This window comes from Salvelinus alpinus, chromosome 19 (assembly GCF_045679555.1).
Source record: "Salvelinus alpinus chromosome 19, SLU_Salpinus.1, whole genome shotgun sequence".
In the NCBI taxonomy this organism is placed as follows: Eukaryota; Metazoa; Chordata; class Actinopteri; order Salmoniformes; family Salmonidae; genus Salvelinus; species Salvelinus alpinus.
The window spans coordinates 32,223,304-32,246,627 of NC_092104.1; the positions used below are offsets into that span (position 1 = coordinate 32,223,304).

Genomic DNA, 23,324 nt, shown 5'->3' on the forward strand with positions numbered 1-23,324 from the left:
ATTGGAGTCCACCTGTGGTAAATTCAATTGATTAGACATGATTTGGAAAGGCACACACCTGTCTATATAAGGTCCCACAGTTGACAGTGCACGTAAGAGCAAAAACCAAGCCATGAGGTTGAAGGAATTGTCCGTAGAGCTCCCAGACAGGATTGTGTCGAGGCACAGATCTGGGGAAGGGTACCAAAAAAATGTCTGTAGCCTTGAAGTGTCTCCAAGAACACTGTGGCCTACATCAGAGCTGGCCAATTGGGGGAGAAGGGCCTTAGTCAGGGAGGTGACCAAGAACCCAATGGTCACTCTGACAGAGCTCCAGAGTTCCTCTGTGGAGATGGGAGAACCTTCCAGGACAACCATCTCTGCAGCACTCCACCAATCAGGCCTTTATGGTAGAGTGGCCAGACGGAAGCCATTCCTCAGTAAAAAGCATGACAGCCCGCTTGGAGTTTGCCAAAAGGCATCTAAAGACTCTGACCATGTGAAACAAGATTCTCTGGTCTGATGAAACCATGAGTGAACTTTTTTGGCCTGAATGCCAAATGTCACGCCTGGAGAAAACCTGGCACCATCCCTACGGTGAAGCAAGGTGGTGGCAGCATCATGCTGTGGGAATGTTTTTCAGCAGCAGGGACTAAGGTACTAGTCAGGATAGAGGGAAAGATGAACGGAGCAAAGTACACAGAGATCCTTGATGAAAACCTGCTCTGGAGCGCTCAGGACCTCAGACTAGGACGAAGGTTCACCTTCCAACAGGACAATGACCCTAAGCACACAGCCAAGACAACAGAGGAGTGGTTCGGGTCAAGTCTCTGAATGTCTCCGAGTGGCCCAACCAGAGCCCGGACTTGAACCCGATCTAACATCTCTGGAGACCTGAAAAAAGCTGTGCAGCGACGCTCCCCATCCAACCTGGCAGAGCTTGAGAGGATCTGCAGAGAAGAATGGGAGAAACTCCCCAAATACGGGTGTGCCAAGCTTGTAGCATCATACCCAAGAAGACTCGAGGCTGTAATCACTTCCAAAGGTGCTTCAACAAAGTACTGAGTAAAGGGTCTGATTACATATGTATACATTAGTTGTTTTTTTTCTTTGCAAAAATGTGTAAAAACCTGTTTTTGCTTTGTCCATTTTAGAATAAGGCTCTAACGTAACAAAATGTGGAAAAAGTCAAGGGGTCTGAATACTTTCCGAATGCACTGTATTTGTCAACAATTCTTCCTCCGCAGGACTATTCTATGGACTACATTTTGTGAAAATCCCATAAATCATGGACTTTTTTTGTCTGGGTAAATTGCTTGAATAAAACTTGTTCCAGGAATCAGCAATAAGAGTTTATTGAAGCAATTGCAGGGAAAATTACCAGTGTAAAGTACTATTCAATTCAAGCATTTACATAGCATTAGACTAACAAAACCATTTTGCCCCAACAGTGCGATCCTGGCGCTGTCCTTTCAGCACCATGAAGGGTGCTCCAATTGCTTAAAATGACATATAATCAAGATCTATTACCTATGCCTAATAGTCATACTCACATTATTATTATTATTATTACAAATAGAAGATCACTTCTCACAATGGTGCTCAATTAGTAAAGTTAGATCAAAGCTGAATCAATGTCTTGCAAGATCACATTGATAATTTGCATTTTACATAACAGAACCGACTATAATATATACCATAGCATTGTAGGCCTATAACGTTACACCAAAAACAACACATTTCTAATGAGATTTTACATTCAATTCCTCTTTTAAAGTAATTGCATGGAAAAGATCATGTGTAACAAATTAGGAACTAGAATACTAATAATAGAAATTCAACATGATCTCTATGGTAACAACATTCGGGTAGAAAAAAATAGCTAAATATCAATTAGTTCAATGTTTTAATTTTAAAAGTAACTCATTTACTTTTAATCTAAGTACTTTTTAAATGAACTACTTTTTACTTGAGTAGTTTCTTTACAACACTAGTTTAACTTTCTTCGGTACTTAACTCTTTTGAGTTGGCTAAATCTAAATTCACCTTAAGACTTGAGTAAAGCACATGTGCAACACCAGTGATGAGGTTGTGGTTGGCAAACTCCAGGATTAGGAGCAGGATGGGGTACTCGCTCTGTCTCTTCCACAGGGTTGAGTCATCACTCAGACCCATCCAGTGAAGCAGCAGTGATCGCATGGCCTCTGGAAAAAGCTCTGAGGCCAATTCCTCTGCGGGTGGCAGATCTGTGATTCGCTCTATGTGCCGCACCTTGAAGCCCTCTACCTGCTGGCTGATACTACTGTTGGCTCCATGGAACTGCTGGCCAAGCCAGCAGCCTATGGAGTGAAGCAGGTGGCTGGAGTACACAGAGCCCCACTTCCGAGCCTCTAGCAGAGCTAGTACAATGTCCGCCACATCCCTCTCCTCCAGGGGCCTGCTCACACAGCGCTCAATGCTCTCCAACAGAAGCAGTATGGTCTCCTGCTGGTCAGTCCCCAGCTGTTTCTCAGAGCTCAGCTTTTCCTCCAAGCCCTGCAGTTTTTGACTTAAGATGGAGGGACATAGATGGACTGGCTGTGCTGGCATACTCTCATTTGGCAGAAAGCAGTAATCGTGGTCTGCTGAAGTGTCACCTGAAGGGCCTGTGTCTACCTCTGGGATTTCCACAGATTGAGATGGGTAACCTTGGGGATTCCGGGACATCAGTTTGAGCTTTAGGTCTTGGTCATACATCTCCACAACGATCTGGGGTGGTGGAGGATCCAGCTGGACACTCAGGTTGTAGTTCATCTTTAGTGGGATGTCATTTAGGCGGGACTTCCATACCTCCTACAGTATGAGTGACCATTAAGTATCAGTACATTACATTGTTGGCCTACTTCAAGTATTCATCAGGTGACATTGAAATTGTAGGTTGTAGCCTCTATGGGTGGATTTGTTATATAACTAGGAGTCTGAAATGTTACCTGAAAGTTCTCCAACACAGAGAGCTGCTCTTGTTTACTATACATTTCAAAGGCCACTCGAAAAACACCTTGAATGCTGTAGAACCACATGCAATTGTTGGCAGTGGGTACCCTCAGTCCATGGAATCTAAAAGCTGTGAATTGCAAACAAGATATGATATCCATAAACCATGCAACTTGCTTTATGATGTTCTGTATCTGGGGATAAAAACTTACCTGAGGAGAAATGTAGTTTAGTTGCCAATCCTTTCTTTGCAAACTTTGCATGATATCTGGGATGGTTCTCTGTGCGGATATCAGTGTTTGAGAAGAGATCAGCCCCTAAAAAGAGAGGAACCATTGGTCCCTAAAGAAGAGCAAAAATAAGTCCCAATTTTAAAATGTACTGAGAGATAGCTGACGCAGGCTCTTCGCTCGCTAACGTTAGCTATGCAGCTATGTAACTCACCTCGATAGGACACCTCGTCACTTTGAAAGAGCTTCTATTTGACAAGTATATGAAGCGAACTTTCAGCTTGCCACCATCCCAACACGGTAACTGGATAGTTGTGTATGTTGACATTATAAACCAGAAAGTTAGTTACAGCAATTGAACAACATTATTGTAATATTATGCAGGTCCTCTCATGCTTTAATGTTGATGACGACAAGAGAAATGCTGGTGAAAGGAAACATCCTGAACATGTGACATAAAACAACCAATCAACGCTCTTGCGGGAGTACGTTAAGCAACAGAGCGAAGATGGCCGAGGTAGATTTTGGTGACAGTGAACTCTTTGAACAATTGGGAGAGAGTATGCCTACTGCAACTCACATTCGGTTCACGGAGGAAGAGGAGGATGGAGAAGAAGGCTCTGAACTCAAGGGAAGATTGGGGGAGTGTGAGGAAACAATACGGAGTTTGATAGAAGAGAATATCCTTGTGTGTGTGAGAAGCTAGCAGGTGTTCGCTAGCTAGGCACGGTCATAGGTTCTAAATTAGATTGAGTACAGCTAGACCAGTAGTGACTTTCGTAGCAGGTTAGAATGTACGCAACAGGCTAGGATAATTAACCAGGCAGGTTAGGAAAAAGCCAATGCCGTGTTCAAGACAACTGGGAACTCGGGGGGGAAAAAACGAGTGCCAACTGTGAAATCGTTTTGAACGGTCATCCAACTCAGAATGTCAAGTCGGGAACTTGGGCGTCTTTCTATAGCAGCGTTTCCCAAACTCGGTATTGGGGTCCCCCCCTGAGTGTACATTTGGTTTTTGCTCTAGTACTACACAGCTGATTCCAATAACCAACTCATCATGCATTGATTCTTTTAAAGATGTACTATACAGAAATCGCTCCCATTTCCTGGTAGCACAAATTCTAATAGTTGTAATTTCAGTTTGACTAAACAAGTACAGTGTAGAGAATCATTGTACCATCTAAAGCGCTATGAAATATATTAACCATCATCCAAAATATTGTATTTTCAGCTGTTTGAAGCTTGTGTACAAAAGCAAGACGCAAAAACGAAACTTAAGACCGGGAAGCATAGTAGTTCACAGGCAGATCTACCGCCTCTTAGACTTGCGTTCAATATGAATGACAGAGCTATAACACATTTCTATTTGAATTTGGTCAGGTTGCCCAAAAAGTTACATATTGCAGCTTAAAAGCTGTGTAGTGTTAGGGCAAAAAACAAATCCTGTTCTAGCGCTTCAACTGACGTCATGATTTGACTGCGTTTTTCCAGAGTTCCCATTTGTCTTGAAAGCACCATTAGGAGGATTGGCTAAAGTGCTCTCCTAAATAGAGCCCCACAGTGGAGGTGTCATAATACCCATAAAACCTAGCGGTAATACAGGGAAATGGTTCCAATCTATTTTTCTATTCATTTTCCCCATCAGGGATTTAGAAACACGGAAGGTCTGTGTTTCGTGTAGGCTTACCCTGGCATGACGTTTTGATGTCCAATACGTATTTATATGGTTAAGGTGACTTATCAATATTTGTCTCAATTTACGTTCAGATTCAAAAATGCTAATTAACATCAAAGTAGATATTATGCAAGACTACAAATCCCTGCAAGCTTCTGCATGGAATCTCTAGCTGACACCTTTGCTAAAAGACAGTGTCAATTTAAAGCTTGCACAAGAGAGTTTACAGAATTGCCAATTTATTCATAGTTAATCCAGAGATTCTTACCTTTTGCCTTGATTCGGCATTCTCGTCCAGATCATCATGTCGTTTGTATTTCTAGCATTTAATTTTTGTGGGGTAAATACAGGTGAATATATTGATAGAAGTCACCTTGTCCTAGAGAGATTTACACAGTTATCAAAATGTCACGCCAGGGTAAGCCTATACGAAACACAATGGTAGAAAAACGATTGGAACCATTTCCTTGTTTGACCGCTAGGTTTTATGGGTATTATGACTCATACTTCGGGACTCTATTGCTACGAAAAGTCACTTCTGGTAGTAGCTGTACTCCAAGTCACAACCACCATCAGGTCTGGCCTAACATTAGCTAGGGACCTAGCTAGCAAAAGAGAAAATGTATTGTATGTCATTGGTTGGATGTGCCCCTTGAGAGCATTTAAGATCACTACCTTGCATACTTTTGGTCATTGCAGTTAAATACTATACTAGCTAGAACCCATGCAAAAAGTAATGTTTTCTGTCCTGCCATCTGCCAAGCTGTAGTAACTCCCAAGTCTGGTGGAGTGAATGGTTGCCGAAAAATGTTAGATTTGGTCACACTCTTCAATGAAGCACTGCGGATTTTATGTACATAGTTAGAAGTAGAGTCACTTTCCATTCATCCAATTATAAATAGCTTGGTTAGGACTGAACCTTTTCCAAACAAACAAACGTTAGCAGACTGACTTGTTTGATGTCTAGCTATGTTGTTTTGATATGAAGTACCTCTTCTTTCCTTAACCTATTGTCCACACCAAGAGTTGAAGAGAAAATTGAAAGTGTTGACAAGGCCAAGGTAAGTTATTGATACACAACTCACTAGACTAGATACATTTCCACAGTAATGTCCTCATTCAAATGTTTTTCTTCCAGTGGCATTAATGTTGAAAACATCAAGATTGATGGTCCTCTTCTACACATCCTTTTTGCAAACAATAACATCTCAAAGTAGGTATTTTTTGGGCTTTAGAACCATAATTGGAGAAATGTTCTTACTTGATTATATGATCTTTGGGTATTAACATGTGAACTGTTAATCTTCTTTTCCCAGGCAATGCCGTCAAGAAATTGAAGACTACATCTGTAGTATTGTTCAGAAACATCAGCAGCAGGGAGTAGTTGAAAAAGGAAATCCCTACGGAAATGTCAACCCTCAGGTGCATTTCCAGATTTCCTCCTCAAGCTTCAAAGAAGGAACAGTTAATTACAATTAAAATATTTTACATCTCTGTTTTCTTCCCCATGCAGTCTTCAAGTTTCATTATGGAAGAAGATCAGAAGACCAAGACCTCCTGTGGAATCAAAAAGATTAAGGAGGCCTTCAGTGTGAGTTTTTTGGGGAATGGGGACAATCTAAGTGTCCAGACCATGCTTTTTTTGTCTGGATATAATATTTGTCTCTCTCTTTTCACAGATGGTGGGAAGTGTCCTGTATTTCACCAGTTTCTGTCTGGACAAACTTGGACAGCCCCTGCTAAATGATAACCCCCAGCAGACAGAAGGATGGGAGGTTCCAAAGTATCCTCAACACTGCTTTCTCTTCCCTCTGTCCTTCACTCCCATCTTCAACAATGACACATTTCAGTGTAGAGTCAAGCTTTGATTGTTGGAGAAAATCAACTGGAGAGGAATCTCAGTTGTTCCTCTTTGAACCTTGAACCATTATCTTCCTTGTCTTTCGTTGTGTGTATATGAATGTATGTTGGAGTCGTTATATGAGTAAAAAAAAAGGTGTGTTTTGTTACCCACTTTGAAACTACAGTTGCATCATTTATTGAGTTTCTGAATTGTTGCAAAGATATCAGCAGATCTTCAGCCAGGTCATTGCCTTAGATGGACAAGAAGTACAGATGAAAGAGAAAAGGTATAGCAGACATTCTTATGATATAAAAAATTATGCAAGAAATATCTAAATTATAATATATCTTACTGTGCCGTTTGTGCCCACTCTGCAGAGCTAAGCCTTGTTGTTTCAACTGTGGGTTGGATGGTCATCAACTTCGAGACTGTCCTCAGGTAAGTCTTGAATAACTTTTGACTTTAATGTGCATCATGTAACAGGGAAGTTGCTCACTTACTATGGCCAGACAGAAGAGCTTAAAATCAGGTTTGACGTGATCAGCTCTGTTCATGTTTGCTCCTTTAGCCAAAGGACATGGCCAGAATCAACAAGAAGCGGAAGGAGTTTTGTCACGGTAACCAGGGAAACCTGAGCAATCAGCGTTACCATGCTGAGGAAGTGGAGGAGCGATTTGCCAAATACAAACCTGGATTCATAAGGCAAGGCAGATTGATAATGTCTGATGGCCTTGACATAATAAGATACCAATTTGTTATCAGTTGTTGTTGCAGGGCTAAAGTGAAGTTGTTGTAGAGCTTGGGTTTTTGATATCCCATATCTCTTACCCATTGGGGTTTGTGTTTTCTTACAGTGAGAAGCTGCTGTCTGCACTGGGAGTTGATATGAACACACTACCACCTCACATCTACCGCATGAGGCAGCTAGGCTACCCACCTGGTTGGCTTAAGGAGGCAGAGATGGAGAACTCCGGTCTCATGCTATATGATGGGAAGGGTAAGATTTCACCCAGAGAGACCATAGCCACTTTACCAAACACTGGCCTTTCAGTTTTGGTTGATGCACTGCTCTTTCATGATTCTCATTCATATTGCACTGCTGTGTTCACTATATAGTTTCAAGTGATGAAGAACCAACTGGGGACAATGGACAAAAAATCTCCTATGATGTTTCCAAGCTTGTAGATTTCCCAGGCTTCAATATATCTTCACCCCCTAGTGTGAAGGATGTAAGTCTCCTTGAAAGCAGTTTGATATCTGGCCATCATTAAGGTACAAGCACAGAGGTCTTTGCCACCACTTGTAAACCTTTGCACCGACATTTTCCCCCCCATGATTTTTAGGACTACAGGCTATATGGCTCTATTCCAATGCAGCATAATCACATGAAGCAGAATTTTGCTGCTTATCTGTCTAACAATTTTCCAATGGTAAGTTAAAAATGATCCTATTTAACTTTTTAATCAATTGTTTGCCACTGTATTGTGTGCGCACTATAAATTAATATATTTTGCCAATAGCCTGGTGCCAACTGCAATAAAAGACCACATGAATCCAACTCAACTCCCCGGCAGACAAAGAAAAGGAGATCTGATGCCAGGAGTTCAGATATGGACTTTGATTCAGGTAGAAGTGTTATAATTCCAGGTGTCTTAACACAAAGAGAAAACAATTACGCTATAGCGACCAGCAGATGAATATATTCTGCTTTACATAACTTTTCACTGTCATTATGACTGGTCGTTCTGTCTGCAAAAACAGGAAAATACTTTTGCGTCACTTATGTTGTATGTGTGCAATGGCCGTGCTCTGGCAGTGCATAACACTTGTCAGTGTCTGTTTCCAGACCAGGATACTACACCTCGCCGCCACCGGAGCTCAGACAGCTTCCAGTTCCAGCCCCCACTGCCCCCTTCCTCACCATCCTTTGGTTCACCCCCTCCCTTACCTCATGGTACTCCGCCAGCTACTCCCACACCACCTCCTCTTCCTAAGGGAACACCTCCCCCCACGCCCACTAATGGCTCAAGGGCACTGCGGGGACGCACTGTGGGAGGGAGTGAGGAGTCTGCAGGCGGGGAGGAGGAAGAGCTGACACTGGAAGAGCTGGAAGAGCAGCAGAGGCTGATCTGGGCAGCATTGGAAAATGCTGACACCGCCACCAACAGTGACTCTGAGACACAAGCTGTTGGAACACCCCTCCCCAGCTCGCCCAGCGTCTCCACACCCGCCCATGTTGACACTGAAACTGAACTGGAGGATGGTGAGGCTGAAGATTATGAGGAAAAGGAGGGATTTATGGAGGCTGCCAGCCACAACAGTGATGAGCAGATCAGTGTTGAGACATCTTCTAGCAAATGTCAGGATTATGAGGAAGATGCTGAAGGCAAGGTGGTTGAAGACAAGAGCAGCTTACTGCAATCACCAGATGAAGAAGAGAGCCCTCAGAGCCCTGAAGCTGCCACAGATAGAGGCAATGTGCTTGCACAGAAGGTCAGATTGCTGCAAACGTCAGTGCAACAAGTGAGTCGTCAGTCGGATCCCTCAGGTCAAGATGCTATGGAGGGAGATCTGTCTGACTCTTTGGGGAATGTAATGGCCGTGCCTCACCGGAGTAGGTTTGCACAGGGCATTATTCCCTTTGAGGACACGCCAGAATTCACAGAAGTTGCTGAGGCCACCGGGACATACCTTCGAATCCGAGACTTGCTGAAAGGTTCCCCCCGAAATATGGCGAAAATCAAAAAGTGAGAAAAGACTGGCTTGAATTCAAATCCAGGGATTATTTTGCATAAACTTGTATTTTTTTTTTTTTTTTACAAGTCTGTTGATTTCATACACTTTCCTTTCTGTAAGTGTGCCACAGAAATTGGAGCGGAACAGTTTGGTGACCTCATTCAAACATCCTTTTTAATATTTTATTTTTTGTACTAAACTGAATGTTTTTTCTGTGTATGAGTTAGCTGGGGTCTAAAGATGCAAGGTTTTTCTTTCAGGAAACCCCATTGCTAGTTTAGGTAGTGTCTGTTTTGACATTCACATAATCATTTTTGTAGCAATGACAACATCCATATTGCTCTTTTTAGGTGTAAAGATTTTATAGAATGTTTTTCCTCTTTCTGTTTTTACCATCAATTGATAATTTTACAGTTACATGGTCTCATTGCTGTCTAGGTGCGCCTCCTTTTCTCATGGTTCAAGAAGCCTCCCATTGGCTACTCTTATCAAATAAGGACATTCATTTTGATGTTCTTTTAAAGTTAATTTGAAACTCGTTGATTTTTACAATTCTATCTTGACACAGGAAATGGGTCTCTGCATTCAGAATCTCACTACAGCAATATGGCTGTGCATAATCTCATGTTTATTATATATATTTTTTAAAGTATCTATTTTTTTTTCTCCACAATTTCGTGGTGTCCAATTGGTAGTTAGTCTTGTCTCATCGCTGCAACTCCCGTATGGACTCGGGAGAGGCGAAGGCCAAGAGCCGTGCGTCCTCCGAAGCACAACCCAGCCAAGCCGCACTGCTTCTTGACACAATGCCCACTTAACCCGGAAACCAGCCGCACCAATGTGTCGGCGGAAACGCCGTACACCTGGCGACCGTGTCAGTGTGCACTGCGCCCGCCCCGCCACAGGAATCGCTAGTGCGGGATGGGACAAGGACATCCCTGCCGGCCAAATCCTCGCTTAACGCAGACGACACTGGGCCAATTGTGCGCTGCCCCATGGGTCTCCCGGTCGCGGCCGGCTGCGACAGAGCCTGGGCTCGAACCCAGATTCTCTAGATGTTGATTTATTTTTAAGTAACAACCATTGCTGTCAGCATCAAATACATCTATGCTCTAATTTCTACTACAGAATGGCACTAGATGGCAGCAACACTTCATTTGACCACTACATTACATTTGACTATTTGTATTTATTAAGGATCCCCATTCTTCCTGGGGTCCAGCAACATTAAGGCAGTTATATACCATTTAAAACATTGCATGACATAACACTTTTCACAATCCATTAAGTGTGTGCCCTCAGGCCACTATTCTATCACATATCTACAATACCAAATCCATGTGTACTTGTGTGTTTGTTCTTCACAGTCCCCACGGTTCCATAATGTGTATTTTTATATATATTTTTTATCTGATTCTACTGCTTGTATTAGCTACCTGATGTGGAATGGAGTTCCATGGCTCTATGAAGTAGAGGTCGACCGATTATGATTTTTCAATACCGATACCGATTACTGGAGGACAAAAAAAGCCGATACTGATTAATCGGCCGATTAATAAAAAAATAATAATAATAATAATATATTTTTTAAAATATATATATATATCATACACACACACACACATTTTTGTAATACTGACAATTGCAACAATACTCAATGAACACTTTTATTTTAACTTAATATAATACATAAATACACACACTCACACAGCTCTGAAGTGACAATGATACTGAAGAGTCTGCTTAGGAGACAAATACTCTCAACTGTTTGAATAAAAATAGAGTTTAAGTTACCTGTGATGAATGTTGAAAACAAAAACTTTAATTTCTATATGCAGGAAATCCTATTTTAATAATGGGCATGGTAAGAATTGACAACCAAAGTGCGAGTCATAATTCCCATGACACCTAGCAAAATCTGAAAAGCGGTTCCTTCATTTATTCCATAGGATATTTTTAGATTCACTTAAAATAAGGTCTGTGTTTCGTGTAGGCTTACATCACCGTGCCAATTTTATAACTGTGTAGATATCCATAGGACAAGGTAACTCTGATCAATATTGGCTAAATATAAGCGAAGATTAAAAAAAATTCTAGAGTGGATTTATGAAAATATGTTGACAAACGTTACCTTATCCTAGTGAGATTTACACGGGTATCAAAACGTCGAGGCGGTTTAAGCCTGCACGAAACACAGACCTTATTTGAAGTAGATCAAGACATTCTCTATGGAAGACATGAACGGTAAAATAACGAAGGAACCCCTTTCAAATTCAGCCGCAAGTTATTACAGGAATTATAACGCGTCGACTATTTCTCTCTAAACCATATACCTTTGACTAATCTGGAAACTATCACCTCGAAAACAAAACGTTTATTCCGTTCCGTATTTTATCTAACGGGTGGCATCCATGAGTCTAAATATTCCTGTTACATTGCACAACCTTCAATGTTATGTCATAATTACGTAAAGTTCTGGCAAATTAGTTCGCAAAGAGCCAGGCGGCCCAAACTGTTGCATATACCCTGACTGCGTGCAATGAACGCAAGAGAAATGACACAATTTCACCTGGTTAATATTGCCTACTAACCTGGATTTCTTTTAGCTAAATATGCAGGTTTAAAAATATATACTTGTGTATTGATTTTAAGAAAGGCATTGATGTTTATGGTTAGGTACACATTGGAGCAATGACAGTCATTGATTGATTGTTTTTTATAAGGTAAGTTTAATGCTAGCTAGCAACTTACCTTAGCTTACTGCATTACAGGCAGGCTCCTCGTGGAGTGCAATGTAATCAATGCAAGATTGGATCCCCCGAGCTGACAAGGTTAAAAATCTGTCGTTCTGCCGTTCCTAGGCCGTCATTGAAAATAAGAATGTGTTCTTAACTGACTTGCCTAGATAAATAAAGATTAAATAAAGGTGTAAAAAAATAAATAATAATAATTGAAATCGGCCATTCCGATTAATCGGTCGACCTCTACTATGTAGTACTGTGCGCCTCCCATAGTCTGTTCTTGACTTTGGGATTGTGAAGAGACCCTTGGTGGCATGTCTTGTGGGGTATGCATGGGTGTCTGTGCTGTGTGCTAGTAGTTTAAACAGACATCTTAGTGCATTCAGCATGTCAACACTTCTTACAAAAACAAGTAGTGATGAAGTCTCCTCCACTTTGAGCCATGAGAGATTTACATGCATATTATGAATGTTTGCTCCCTCTGTACTTAAGGGCCAATCGTGCTACCCTGTTCTGAGCCAATTGTAATTTTCCGAGGTCCCTCTTTCTGGCACCTGGCCACACGACTGAACAGTAGTCCAGGTGCGACAAAATCAGGGCCTGTAGTCCCTGCCTTGTTGATAGTGTTGTTAAAAGGCAGAGCAGTGCTTTATTATGGACCGACGTCTCCCCATCTTAGCTACTGTTGTTTTGACCATGACAGTTTACAATCCAGGGTTACTCCAAGCAGTTTAGTCACCTCAACTTGCTCAAATTCCACATTATTTATTACAAGATTTAGTTGCGGTTTATGGTTTGGTGAATGATTTGTTGCAAATGCAATGCTTTTAGTTTTTTAGATTTAGGACTTACTTATTCCTTGCCACCCATTCTGAAACTAACTGCAGTGTTGCAGTGATTTCACTCGCTAAAGTAGCTGACGTGTATAGTGTTGAGTCATCCGCATACATCAATAAATCAAATGTATTTATAAAGCCCATTTTACATCAGTAGGTACAGAAACCCAGCCTAAAACCCCAAACAGCAAGCAATGTAGATGTAGAAGCAAAGCCTGTGGAATGTCATTAGTAAAGATTGAAAAGAAGAAAAAAAAGTAAGGGGCCTAGACAGCTGCCCTGGGGAATTCCTGATTCTACCTGTATTATGTTGGAGAAGTTTCAATTTAAAAAAAAAAACAAAAAAAACACTTATGTTAGACAGGTACAGTGCCTTGCAAAAGTATTAATCTCCCTTGGTGTTTTTCCTATTTTGTTGCATTACAACGTGTGATTTAAATGGATTTTTATTTGGATTTCATATAATGGACATACACAAAATAGTCCAAATTGGTGAAGTGAAATAAAAAAATATACTTGTTTTGAAAGATTCTCAAAAAGAAAACTGGTGCGTGCATATGTATTCACCCCTTTGCTATGAAGCGCCTAAATAAGATCTGGTGCAACCAATTACCTTCAGAAGTCAAATAATTTGTTAAACAAAGTCCACTTGTGTGCAATCTAAGTGTCACATGATCTCAGTACATATACACCTGTTCTGAAAGGCCCCAGAGTCTGCAACACCATTAAGCAAGGGGCACCACCAAGCAAGTGGCACCATGAAGACCAAGGAGCTCTCCAAACAGGTCAGGGACAAAGTTGTGGAGAAGTACAGGTCAGGGTTGGGTTATAAAAAAATATCAGGAACTTTGAACATCCCAAGGAGAACCATTTAAATCCATTATTTAAAAAATTGAAAGAATATGGCACCACAACAAACCTGCCAAGAAAGGGCCTGCCCACCAAGCTCACGGAGCAGGCAAAGAGGGCATTAATCGGAGGCAACAAAGAGACCAAAGATAACCCTGAAGGAGCTGCAAAGCTCCACAGTGGAGATTGGAGTGTCTGTCCATAGGACCACTTTAAGCCGTACACCACCGAGCTGGGCTTTATGGAAGAGTGGCTAGAAAAAAAGCCATTGCTTAAAGAAAAAAATAAGCAAACACGTTTGGTGTTCTACCAAAAGGCATGTGGTAGACTCCCCAAATATATGGAAGAAGGTACTCTGGTCAGAAGAGACTAAAATTGCGCTTTTTGGACATCAAGGAAAATGCTATGTCTGGCGCAAACCCAACACCTCTCAGCACCCCGAGAACACCATCCCCACAGTGAAGCGTGGTGGTGGCATCATCATGCTGTGGGGATGTTTTTCATTGGCAGGGACTGGGAAACTGGTAAGAATTTAAGGAATGGCGGATGGCGCTAAATACAGGGAAATTATTGATGGAAATCTGTTTGTCTTCCAGAGATTTGAGACTGGGACGGAGGTTCACCTTCCAGCAGGACAATGACCCTAAGCATACTGCTAAAGCAACACTCGAGTGGTTTAAGGGGAAACATTTAAATGTCTTAGAATGGCCTAGTCAATGCCCAGACCTCAATCCAATTGAGAATCTGTGGTATGACTTAAAGATTGCTGTACATCAGCAGAACCCATCCAACTTGAAGGAGCTGGAGCAGTTTGCCTTGAAGAATGGGCAAAAATCCCAGTGGCTAGATACGCCAAGCTTATAGAGACATATCCCAAGAGATTTGCAGCTGTAATTGCTGCAAAAGGTGGCTCTACAAAGTATTGACTTTGGGGGTGTGAATAGTTATGCACGCTCAAGTTTTCAGTTAAAATTTTTTAACCCCCTTTTTCTCCCCAATTTCATGGTATCCAATTGTTAGTAGTTACTGTCTTGTCTCATCGCTACAACTCCCGTACGGGCTCGGGAGAGAGCCATGCGTCCTCCGAAACACAACCTAACCAAGCCGCACTGCTTCTTAACACAGCGCGCATCCAACCCAGCCGCACCAATGTGTCGGAGGAAACACCGTACACCTAGCAACCTGGTCAGCGTGCACTGCGCCCGGCCCGCCACAGGAGTCGCTAGTGCACGATGAGACAAGGATATCCCTACCGGCCAAACCCTCCCTAATCCGGACGACGCTAGGCCAATTGTGTGTCGCCCCATGGACCTCCCAGTTATAGCCGGCTGCGACAGAGCCTGGGCTCGAACCCAGAGTCTCTGGGGGCACAGCTAGCACTGTGATGCAGTGCCTTAGACCACTGCGCCACCCGGGAGGCCGTCCGCTATTATCTTATATTGTCCGCTATTAATTTTCCATCCAAGTTATCAGACCCCGGTGGCTTGTCATTGTTGATAGAGAAAAAAAAATCACCTCTTTCACACTCCACTTTACAGAATTTTAAATTACAATGCTTATCTTTCATAAGTTAATCAGTTATACTTGGATATGTATTGTCAGTGTTTTGATGCTGACATGTCATGCCTGAATTTGCTAATCTTGCCAAAGAAAAAATCATTAAAGTAATTGGCAATATCAGAGGGTTTTGTGATGAATGAGCCATCTGATTCAATGAATGATGGAGCTGAGTTTGCCTTTTTACCCAAAATGTAATTTAAGGTGCTCCAATGCTTTTTACTATCATTATTTTTATAATTTATCTTTGTTTGATAGTATGGTTTATTTTTATTGTTTAGTCACACGATTTCTCAAGTTGCAGTACGTTTGCCAATCGGTTGTGCAGCCAGACATACATTGCATTCGGAAAGTATTCAGACTCCTTGACTTTTTCCAAATTTCGTTACATTACAGCTTTATTCTAAAATGGATTAGATAAAACATTTTCCTCAATCTACACACAATACCCCATAATGACAAACTGAAAACACATTTTTAGACATTTTTGCAAATGTAATAAAAATAAAAAACCGATACCTTTATTTACATAAGTATTCAAACCCTTTGCTATGAGACTTGAAATTGAGCTCAGGTGCATCATGTTTCCATTGATCATCCTTGAGATGTTTCTACAACTTGATTGGAGTCCACCTGTGGTAAATTAAATTGATTGTACATGATTTGGAAAGGCACACACCTGTCTATATAAGGTCCCACAGTTGACAGTGCATGTAAGAGCAAAAACCAAGCCATGAGGTTGAAAGAATTGTCCGTAGAGCTCCCAGACAGGATTGTGTCGAGGCACAGATCTGGGGAAGGGTACCAAAACATTTCTGTAGCATTAAAGGTCCCCAAGAACACAGTGGCCTCCATCATTCTTAATTGGAAGAAGTTTGGAACCACCAAGACTCTTCCTAGAGCTGGCCGCCCGGCCAAACTGAACCATCGGGGGAGCAGGGCCTTGGTCAGGGAGGTGACCAAGAACCCGATGATCACTCTGACAAAGCTCCAGAGTTCCTCTGTGGAGATGTCCTTCTGGAATGTTTGCCCAACCATCTCTTCAGCACTCCACCAATCAGGCCTTTATGGTGGAGTGGCCAGACGGAAAGCCACTCCTCAGTAAAAGGCACATGACAGCCCGCTTGGAGTTTGCCAAAAGGCACCTAAAGGACTTCCAGACCATGAGAAACAAGATGATCTGGTTTGATGAAACCAAGATAGAACTCTTTGGCCTGAATGCCAAGCGTCACGTCTGGAGGAGACCTACACCATCCCTACGGTGAAGCATGGTGGTGGCAGCATTATGCTGTGGGGATGTTTTTCAGCGACGCTCCCCATCCAACCTGACAGAGGTTGAGAGGATCTGCATAGTTGAATGGGAGAAACTCCCCAAATGCAGATGTGCCAAGCTTGCAGCATCATACCCAAGAGACACAAAGCTGAAATCACTGCCAAAGTTGCTTCAACAAAGTACTGAATAAAAGGTCTGAATACTTATGTAAATGTGATATATATATATTTTTTTAAATGTGTAAGTATTTCTAAACCTGTTTTTGCTTAGTCATTATGGTTATTGTGTGTTTATTGACGAGGGGGAAAAAACGATTGAATAAATCTTAGAATTAGGCTGTAACTTAACAATGTGGAGAAAGTCAAGTGGTCTGAATGCTTTCCCAATGCACTTTATTTGCAATTATTTTTGCCTCAACTCTCAAGCATACAATTTTTCAATTTCTCATCTAGCCACAGGGATTTAACAGTTTTCACTGTCATTAAGAAATGGGTCATTCACCCATTTCTTAATGGGTGCATGCTTATTAGTAAATGGAATAACCAAATTCAAAAATGTGTCAAGTACAGGGTCTGGTTGTTCATTACAGACCGTAGGCCAGCATATTCTTTACATCAACAACATAGGAATCGCTACAAAACTTATTTGTATGACCTCTTATACACTATATTAGGCCCAGCCTTTGTAACTTTAGATTTCCTAGATATGGCTACTATATTGTGATCACTACATCCGATTGATTTGGATAGTGTTTCAAAGAAAATTTCTGCAGCATTAGTAAAGATGTGATCAATACATGATGATTTCATTCCTGTGCTGTTTGTAACTACCCTGGTAGGTTGAATGATAACCTGAACCAAATTGCAGGCTTTGGTTACAGTTTGAAGCTTTTTCTTGAGTGGGCAGCTTGATGAAAGCCAGTCAATATTTAAATCACCCAGAAAATATATATCAAGCATTTCACACGTTATTCAGATACTGACTGTTAGCACTGGGTAGTCTATAGCAGCTTCCTACAAGACTAAGAAGTGATAGACCATCATGTCTCTAGAGAAGTGTCACAGGAGATGGACCAACGTTTTACAATGCAATGGTTTGTTTTCGTTATTCCAAATCGGACTGTTTGTCACCGTAGTTGTTTTGCCATTGGAAGTCCATTTAAAAGTACACAGTAAGGCTTCGGTAAATTAATTTCTCGTGTTTTTGTTATTAAATCTAAATATGTGTTCAAGATTATAAACCATTTGGAGGGCTGATGTTTCGGGTGGTGTGATGCTGCTGCTGGATGGAAATTGACTGTTGGTCTGAAGCGTTATCTGTCCTATTTCGTGACTTTAATTAACTGCCCTGCTCTAATACGTATGCTTTTCGAATACAGCCTCCTTTAACCTCACTTTAATATAATGATTGATCTGTATAGTGTGTTTGGATGCTTTCCAATTTGCCGCCCAACTCCTAATCTCACCATTCAAATCATGTCAGTACCGTATTTGAATTTACCAAAATTTGAATGGTAAAAATAAGCAAGTTCCACAAAGCCGACACACGGTTTCAAAATCTGTTCGGTTAACAGGTACAGGGAAAGGAACAACCGTACCCGGGTGGCAACCTTTTGTCTGTATTGAAGCAATCTTTATTCTTAATCTTTTACAGAAATTGCATGCTGAAAGATACAAATCTGAGCAAATAGTTTCTAATTGAAAGTAATACAATTATCTTTATCCTGAATATAAGTTTGACAGACATAATTCAAGTTTAGTAGATTTTCTTTAGCAAATGCATTTTATGACCTTTGTGTTATTTTATAATTGTGGTAGTTTATTTTTTAATTTGGGTTTTAGACTAGTTTAGTTATTTTTTCCCCCTCTAGTCTATAGGGGCGAGACCATTTTACGTCATTGCTTCGCTCAATCAGCACCTCGTGAACGCGAGTCCGTCGGAACACAAGGCTTCGGTTGGGAAGACAACTCGAAAGAGGGTTGTGCCTGTTTGGGATTGTTTCTAGCTGTTCGTCAAAGAACAATTCATACGAGAGTGCTACAGGTAAGGATTGGTTGAAAAGGCTTGAACCCGGCTATCTCACGTTTGCTTTATAGGTAGCCCTGCGGGCCCTCAGTCAAGGCAGGGAGCCCACAACCCACGGAGAAACAGTTACTAAGCGCCAATTTAGCTCACGTAACGCTAGCTAGCTGCTAGTATATACCGCGTTTAGCCAGCCACTACCTGTCTGGGCCTTAAGGCTAGATACTGATCTCACATTTTTAACATGGTTTGACTTGGAGATTATATTTTAAATAAAAGATCACAAGCGATCCCAACCGCTAGTTTTCAAGACATGTCATTCAGGGGCGACATTGTGGTACGAGTCGACGTTCGGACCTGTGGAATTCCCTCGACGTTAGCTAGCTTTCCTATACGAGCAACAAGACCTTGTCAGTGTGCTATGTTTCTGTGGCTTCGGAAAGCTCAAATAGTATGAACCATATGGCTACTGGCTAGCGAAGTCCGCGACACCGACCAGTTAGTGTTTTAACACATTTGGATTGTTTCAACTAGACATGAGTTTGTTAACCCAATCGAGTTTTCTTTAAGTTAGTTTTATACAGTAGCTCCATTCGCAGCTACTGTCATGATATCCAGATGTGCCACCTCATCGACCACACTGTAAACATCAATGGAATGCAATACGTCAGTAGGAATCTCCCAGGGAACCTTTCGACTGGTCAATCATAAATATGTTCACCTTTGCCTGTCCCATGAAGAACACGGCAAACTCAACAAACCCTATGTCTGTCAGCTTGCTCGCTAACTTAAAGGAAATTATATTTAGTAATTGGCTCTGCTAGATACCTTTCATAAGTGGTTGTCTCTTGCCAAATATCCTAACATGTTAGTGACTGAATTCACTTTATAGTTTTTACCTAAACTCAGGTCAAGGTAATCTATTCTGTGATTTAGCTATGTGTAAACTGTGACCTTGAGTTGGTTTCAGTGTGTTTGACACTGCTCATGCTCAATAGAAATGATTCAGTAGTGGTTAAACAGTTAACCTGTTGGGTTAACATTTGATCATGAACAATCGGCATAGTTTTTGGCCTCATAATTTCTACATTTCAGCAAAACAGAACTTCGGGTTTAGGTGTCTGCACCCTTTTTATGCACAGATCCAACTCCACTAACAAGAAGTTTTGCTTCTCCCTGTAAAGGAAGCAGGGGCACCAAGGATGATTTAACCTACCATTCTCTTGTGTCCTGTGCCAGGCCCTGCTCTGATGGCTCATTTGAATTGCTAGAGTAAGATGTGTAACAGAAAAAGTGGGCAAATAAGAAATTATTATTGAATGATATCAAGGACATTGCGTCTGGTGTTTGACAACCATCTCCACTGATTTACAGCAAACCCATATCATCAAACACAACAAACCACTACACACGCTTCCAGACACTACAAACAGTTAGCCTATAGTTAATCTTTTGATGATGAATCCGAATTGAGGCTATCCTAAACTGAGCTGTGTGGCTGTTAATGTGTTGATGTGTATGAAGTGTCAGTTAGCAAATTGTCCATTCTCTGAAGGTCAGTTGTCTCTTCTATACCTGCTCTCCCTATCAAAAATACAAGTATTTGTTAGGACAAGTAGGCTAGACAACAATGCTTGCGTTTTAATGTCTTAAAGTTTAGGCTATTTTCTCCTTGCTAAGTTTTTCAAGTAAATTCAGTGTTGGAGGTAAAACTAAACTGTAATGATTATTTCACAAATCTGTCAACCAAGCTATTAAAACTAAACTTTGACGTTTTGGGGGGCATTAGGCATAACTCAACTCAAGCTCTAGGAGACGAGTGCTGAACATGGCTGCTTGTGTTAGTGTTGGACAATCAGAGGCTATGAGTGGGGAGGTATTGGGGGCGGAAAGACCCTGGCTTTTTGTTGCACTGCCTGCTACCAGTGCTAGGGGGGCTATATAATGACCCCAGCAGATGTTTCCTCCAAAGAGAAGAACTGGAACATGTCTTTAGTGCACTTAATATGTGAGGGGGCAGCGGGAGTGTTTGTTTTGAATGTGTGATGTGATCACACTTTCTGCAGATGTAGTGTACAAATACTGGTAAGTGATGAGGGAGACTTGAGTGCTGCCAAACAGGGGCATAGTAGACCTTTATGATTAGGCAAATCGCCAAGACAACCAATGAGAGTGCAAGGGCACACAGCTCAGCTCCTGTCATTGTTTGTGATTAAAGCCACTTGCCAGGGCAGGCTCTAAAAGATATGTGGTGCCAAGACTTTTCTATAGGCTAAACCTGCCCACTGGCTGGTGCACAAGTTGAGACTAGTGAAGTGATATTCAGGAGATGTCTTTTAGACCATGAGCCTTGAGTCCCATGCTGAGAGGGCTGAGTGTCCCAGCATGTCCCTGAATCTCTTTTGCAGCATGCCATTGTTAACCACTCATTGTTAACCATTCATTTTTTCTGCACCTTGATTTCCCACAGCTTCATGTTTGTTAAGTATTAGGGTTAGGGATGCACAATATATCGGTGAACATATCGGAATTGGTCGATATTAGCTAAAAATGCCAAGATCGGTATCAAATTTTATTAGTCACATGCACCAACTACAACACCTTACAGTGAAATGCTTACTTACGAGCCCATAACCAACAATGCTGTTTAAAAAAAAAAAATACAGATAAGAAATAAAAGTTACAAGTAATTAAATAGCAGCAGTAAAATAACAATAGCGAGACTATATACAGGGGGGTACCTGTACAGTTGAGGTAATATGTGTATGAAGGTAGAGTTATTAAAGTGACTATGCATAGATGATAACAACAGAGAGTAGCAGCGGTGTAAAAGGTGGGGGGGCAATGCAAATAGGCTGGGTAGCCATTTGATTAGGTGTTCAGGAGTCTTATGGCTTCGGGGTAGAAGCTGTTTAGAAGCCTCTTGGACCTAGACTTGGCGCTCCGGTACCGCTTCCCATGCGGTAGCAGAGAACACTCTATGACTAGGGTGGCTGGAGTCTTTGACAATTTTTAGGGCCTTCCTCTGACACTGCCTGGTATAGAGGTCCTGGATGGCAGGAAGCTTGGCCCCAGTGATGTACTGGTTGCCGTTCGCACTACCCTCTGTAGTGCCTTGCGGTCGGAGGCCGATCAGTTGCCATACCAGGCAGTGATGCAACCAGTCAGGATGCTCTCGATGATGTAGCTGTAGAACCTTTTGAGAATCTGAGGACACATGCCAAATCTATTCAGTCTCCTGAGGGGGAATAGGTTTTGTCGTGCCCTCTTCACGACTGTCTTGGTGTGCTTAGACCATGTTAGTTTGTTGGTGATGTGGACACCAAGGAATTTGAAGCTCTCAACCAATAGAGATTGCGTCATCTGTGGATCTGTTGGGGGTGTATGCAAATTGGAGTGGGTCTAGGGTTTCTGGGGTAATGGTATTGATGTGAGCCATGACCAGCCTTTCAAAGCACTTCATGGCTACAGACGTGAGTGCTACGCGTCGGTAGTCATTTTGGCAGGTTACCTTAGTGTTTTTGGGCACAGGCACTAAGGTGGTCTGCCTGAAACATGTTGGTATTACAGACTCGGACAGGGAGAGGTTGAACATGTCAGTGAGGGCACTTGCCAGTTGGTCAGTGCATGCTCGCAGTACATGTCCTGGTAATCCGTCTGGCCCTGCGGCCTTGTGAATGTTGACCTGTTTAAAGGTCTTACTCATATCGGCTGTGTAGACTGTGATCAGTCTTCAGGCCCGATGTCTAGTTTAACGCCAATGTGCAAAACCGATGTCAAAGCTGACGTGCATACCTATATAATGTAGGTACATGATGTAATGACGCCACGTAAAACTTTGCGCTACACGTGCAACACAGCATTCCTAACCAAGCCCACAATGTCTTTTGTGTGGATCAAGCAGTCAACAAGTCAAGTAGTCATTTGAAAGAGTAAGAATTTAAGCGAGTGTAACAGGGTTATATTGGTGATTCCCCTTGCCACTTTATTGTTAAGCCAATGGGTTTTTGGTTTTAGTTTTGTCTTGCCGTCACCTACTCAACATGGCATCTTATTGGCTGGTTTGCGTAGCTTGCTTACGAGGGAGGATGTTTCAGTTAGAATCGTCCCAGTGAACAAGCACCAAACCAGCGGTAAGTTGTTGGTTGCAAAGCACTGTACATCAAAAGTGATTTTTATACTCCCAAGTGATGATTTAAGTGTACAATTTATATAAATGTGTTTGTAAATGTTATTCGAACATCACACATAAGATGCAGTGTTTTTTGGAGAATATTGGTTGTGCATTTTGGTTGTAAAGAATTCCCGCCAGTACTAGCTAGCAACTTACTGTGTCTGGTGGGGGGGGTTCATATATTTTGTACAGTGCGTGAGTGCAGAGTTGGATGGTGAGCCGTGCATTGCATGACGTGCAATTTTGTGCTGTTCCTATCAGGTACATTGTTAAAGATATTATATTGTATATTGTAATTGTATTATTTTGGTAACTACATGGCCCAGTGAACAAGCACCAAACCAGCGTGCGTGAGTGCAGAGTTGGATGGTGAGCCGTGCATTGCATGACGTGCAATTTTGTGCTGTTCCTATCAGAATAAATCTCCATGACTGGT

The 23,324-nt window shown here is 41.8% G+C and overlaps 3 protein-coding genes across 4 annotated transcripts in view; 2 read left to right on the forward strand and 1 right to left on the reverse strand.

Annotated features, from left to right (window-relative positions):
• Positions 1 to 1,318: 1,318 nt before the first annotated feature.
• On the reverse strand, positions 1,319 to 3,669 carry LOC139545370 (uncharacterized). Its single transcript, XM_071353070.1, has 4 exons — positions 3,397 to 3,669; positions 3,165 to 3,294; positions 2,949 to 3,082; positions 1,319 to 2,811 (listed from the first exon to the last, which is right to left on the reverse strand). Exons 1-4 carry the CDS (start codon positions 3,508 to 3,510, stop codon positions 1,975 to 1,977), a joined length of 1,215 nt encoding a protein of 404 aa, XP_071209171.1. The 5' UTR covers positions 3,511 to 3,669; the 3' UTR covers positions 1,319 to 1,974.
• Positions 3,661 to 15,542, forward strand: LOC139545369 (zinc finger CCHC domain-containing protein 8-like). The gene is made up of 14 exons (XM_071353069.1): positions 3,661 to 3,862; positions 5,876 to 5,918; positions 5,996 to 6,070; positions 6,174 to 6,279; positions 6,371 to 6,448; positions 6,537 to 6,640; positions 6,921 to 6,986; positions 7,078 to 7,138; positions 7,269 to 7,402; positions 7,555 to 7,697; positions 7,817 to 7,929; positions 8,044 to 8,130; positions 8,221 to 8,326; positions 8,547 to 15,542. The coding sequence occupies exons 1-14, from the start codon at positions 3,691 to 3,693 to the stop codon at positions 9,449 to 9,451; spliced, it is 2,193 nt and encodes a 730-aa protein (XP_071209170.1). The 5' UTR covers positions 3,661 to 3,690; the 3' UTR covers positions 9,452 to 15,542.
• Positions 15,543 to 18,580: 3,038 nt separating this feature from the next.
• Positions 18,581 to 23,324, forward strand: part of clip1a (CAP-GLY domain containing linker protein 1a) — a 51,159-nt gene continuing 46,415 nt past the window's right edge. For both annotated transcript variants that reach the window (XM_071353067.1, XM_071353068.1), the window contains exon 1: positions 18,581 to 18,735. The gene's annotated coding sequence lies outside the window, so the exon portion shown is untranslated. The remainder of the gene's footprint in view (positions 18,736 to 23,324) is intronic.

Bases quoted from the DNA above. Each gene is read 5' to 3' on its own strand.
- LOC139545370 (XM_071353070.1), bottom strand. From the start codon at position 3,510: ATGTCAACATACACAACTATCCAGTTACCGTGTTGGGATGGTGGCAAG. The intron at 3,295-3,396 runs GTGAGTTACATA...GCTCTTCTTTAG, and splicing joins TGACGAGGTGTCCTATCGAG to GGACCAATGGTTCCTCTCTT. The intron at 3,083-3,164 runs GTAAGTTTTTAT...TGCAATTCACAG, and splicing joins TAAACTACATTTCTCCTCAG to CTTTTAGATTCCATGGACTG.
- LOC139545369 (XM_071353069.1), top strand. From the start codon at position 3,691: ATGGCCGAGGTAGATTTTGGTGACAGTGAACTCTTTGAACAATTGGGA. The intron at 3,863-5,875 runs ATATCCTTGTGT...CCTATTGTCCAC, and splicing joins ACGGAGTTTGATAGAAGAGA to ACCAAGAGTTGAAGAGAAAA. The intron at 7,403-7,554 runs GCAAGGCAGATT...GTTTTCTTACAG, and splicing joins TACAAACCTGGATTCATAAG to TGAGAAGCTGCTGTCTGCAC.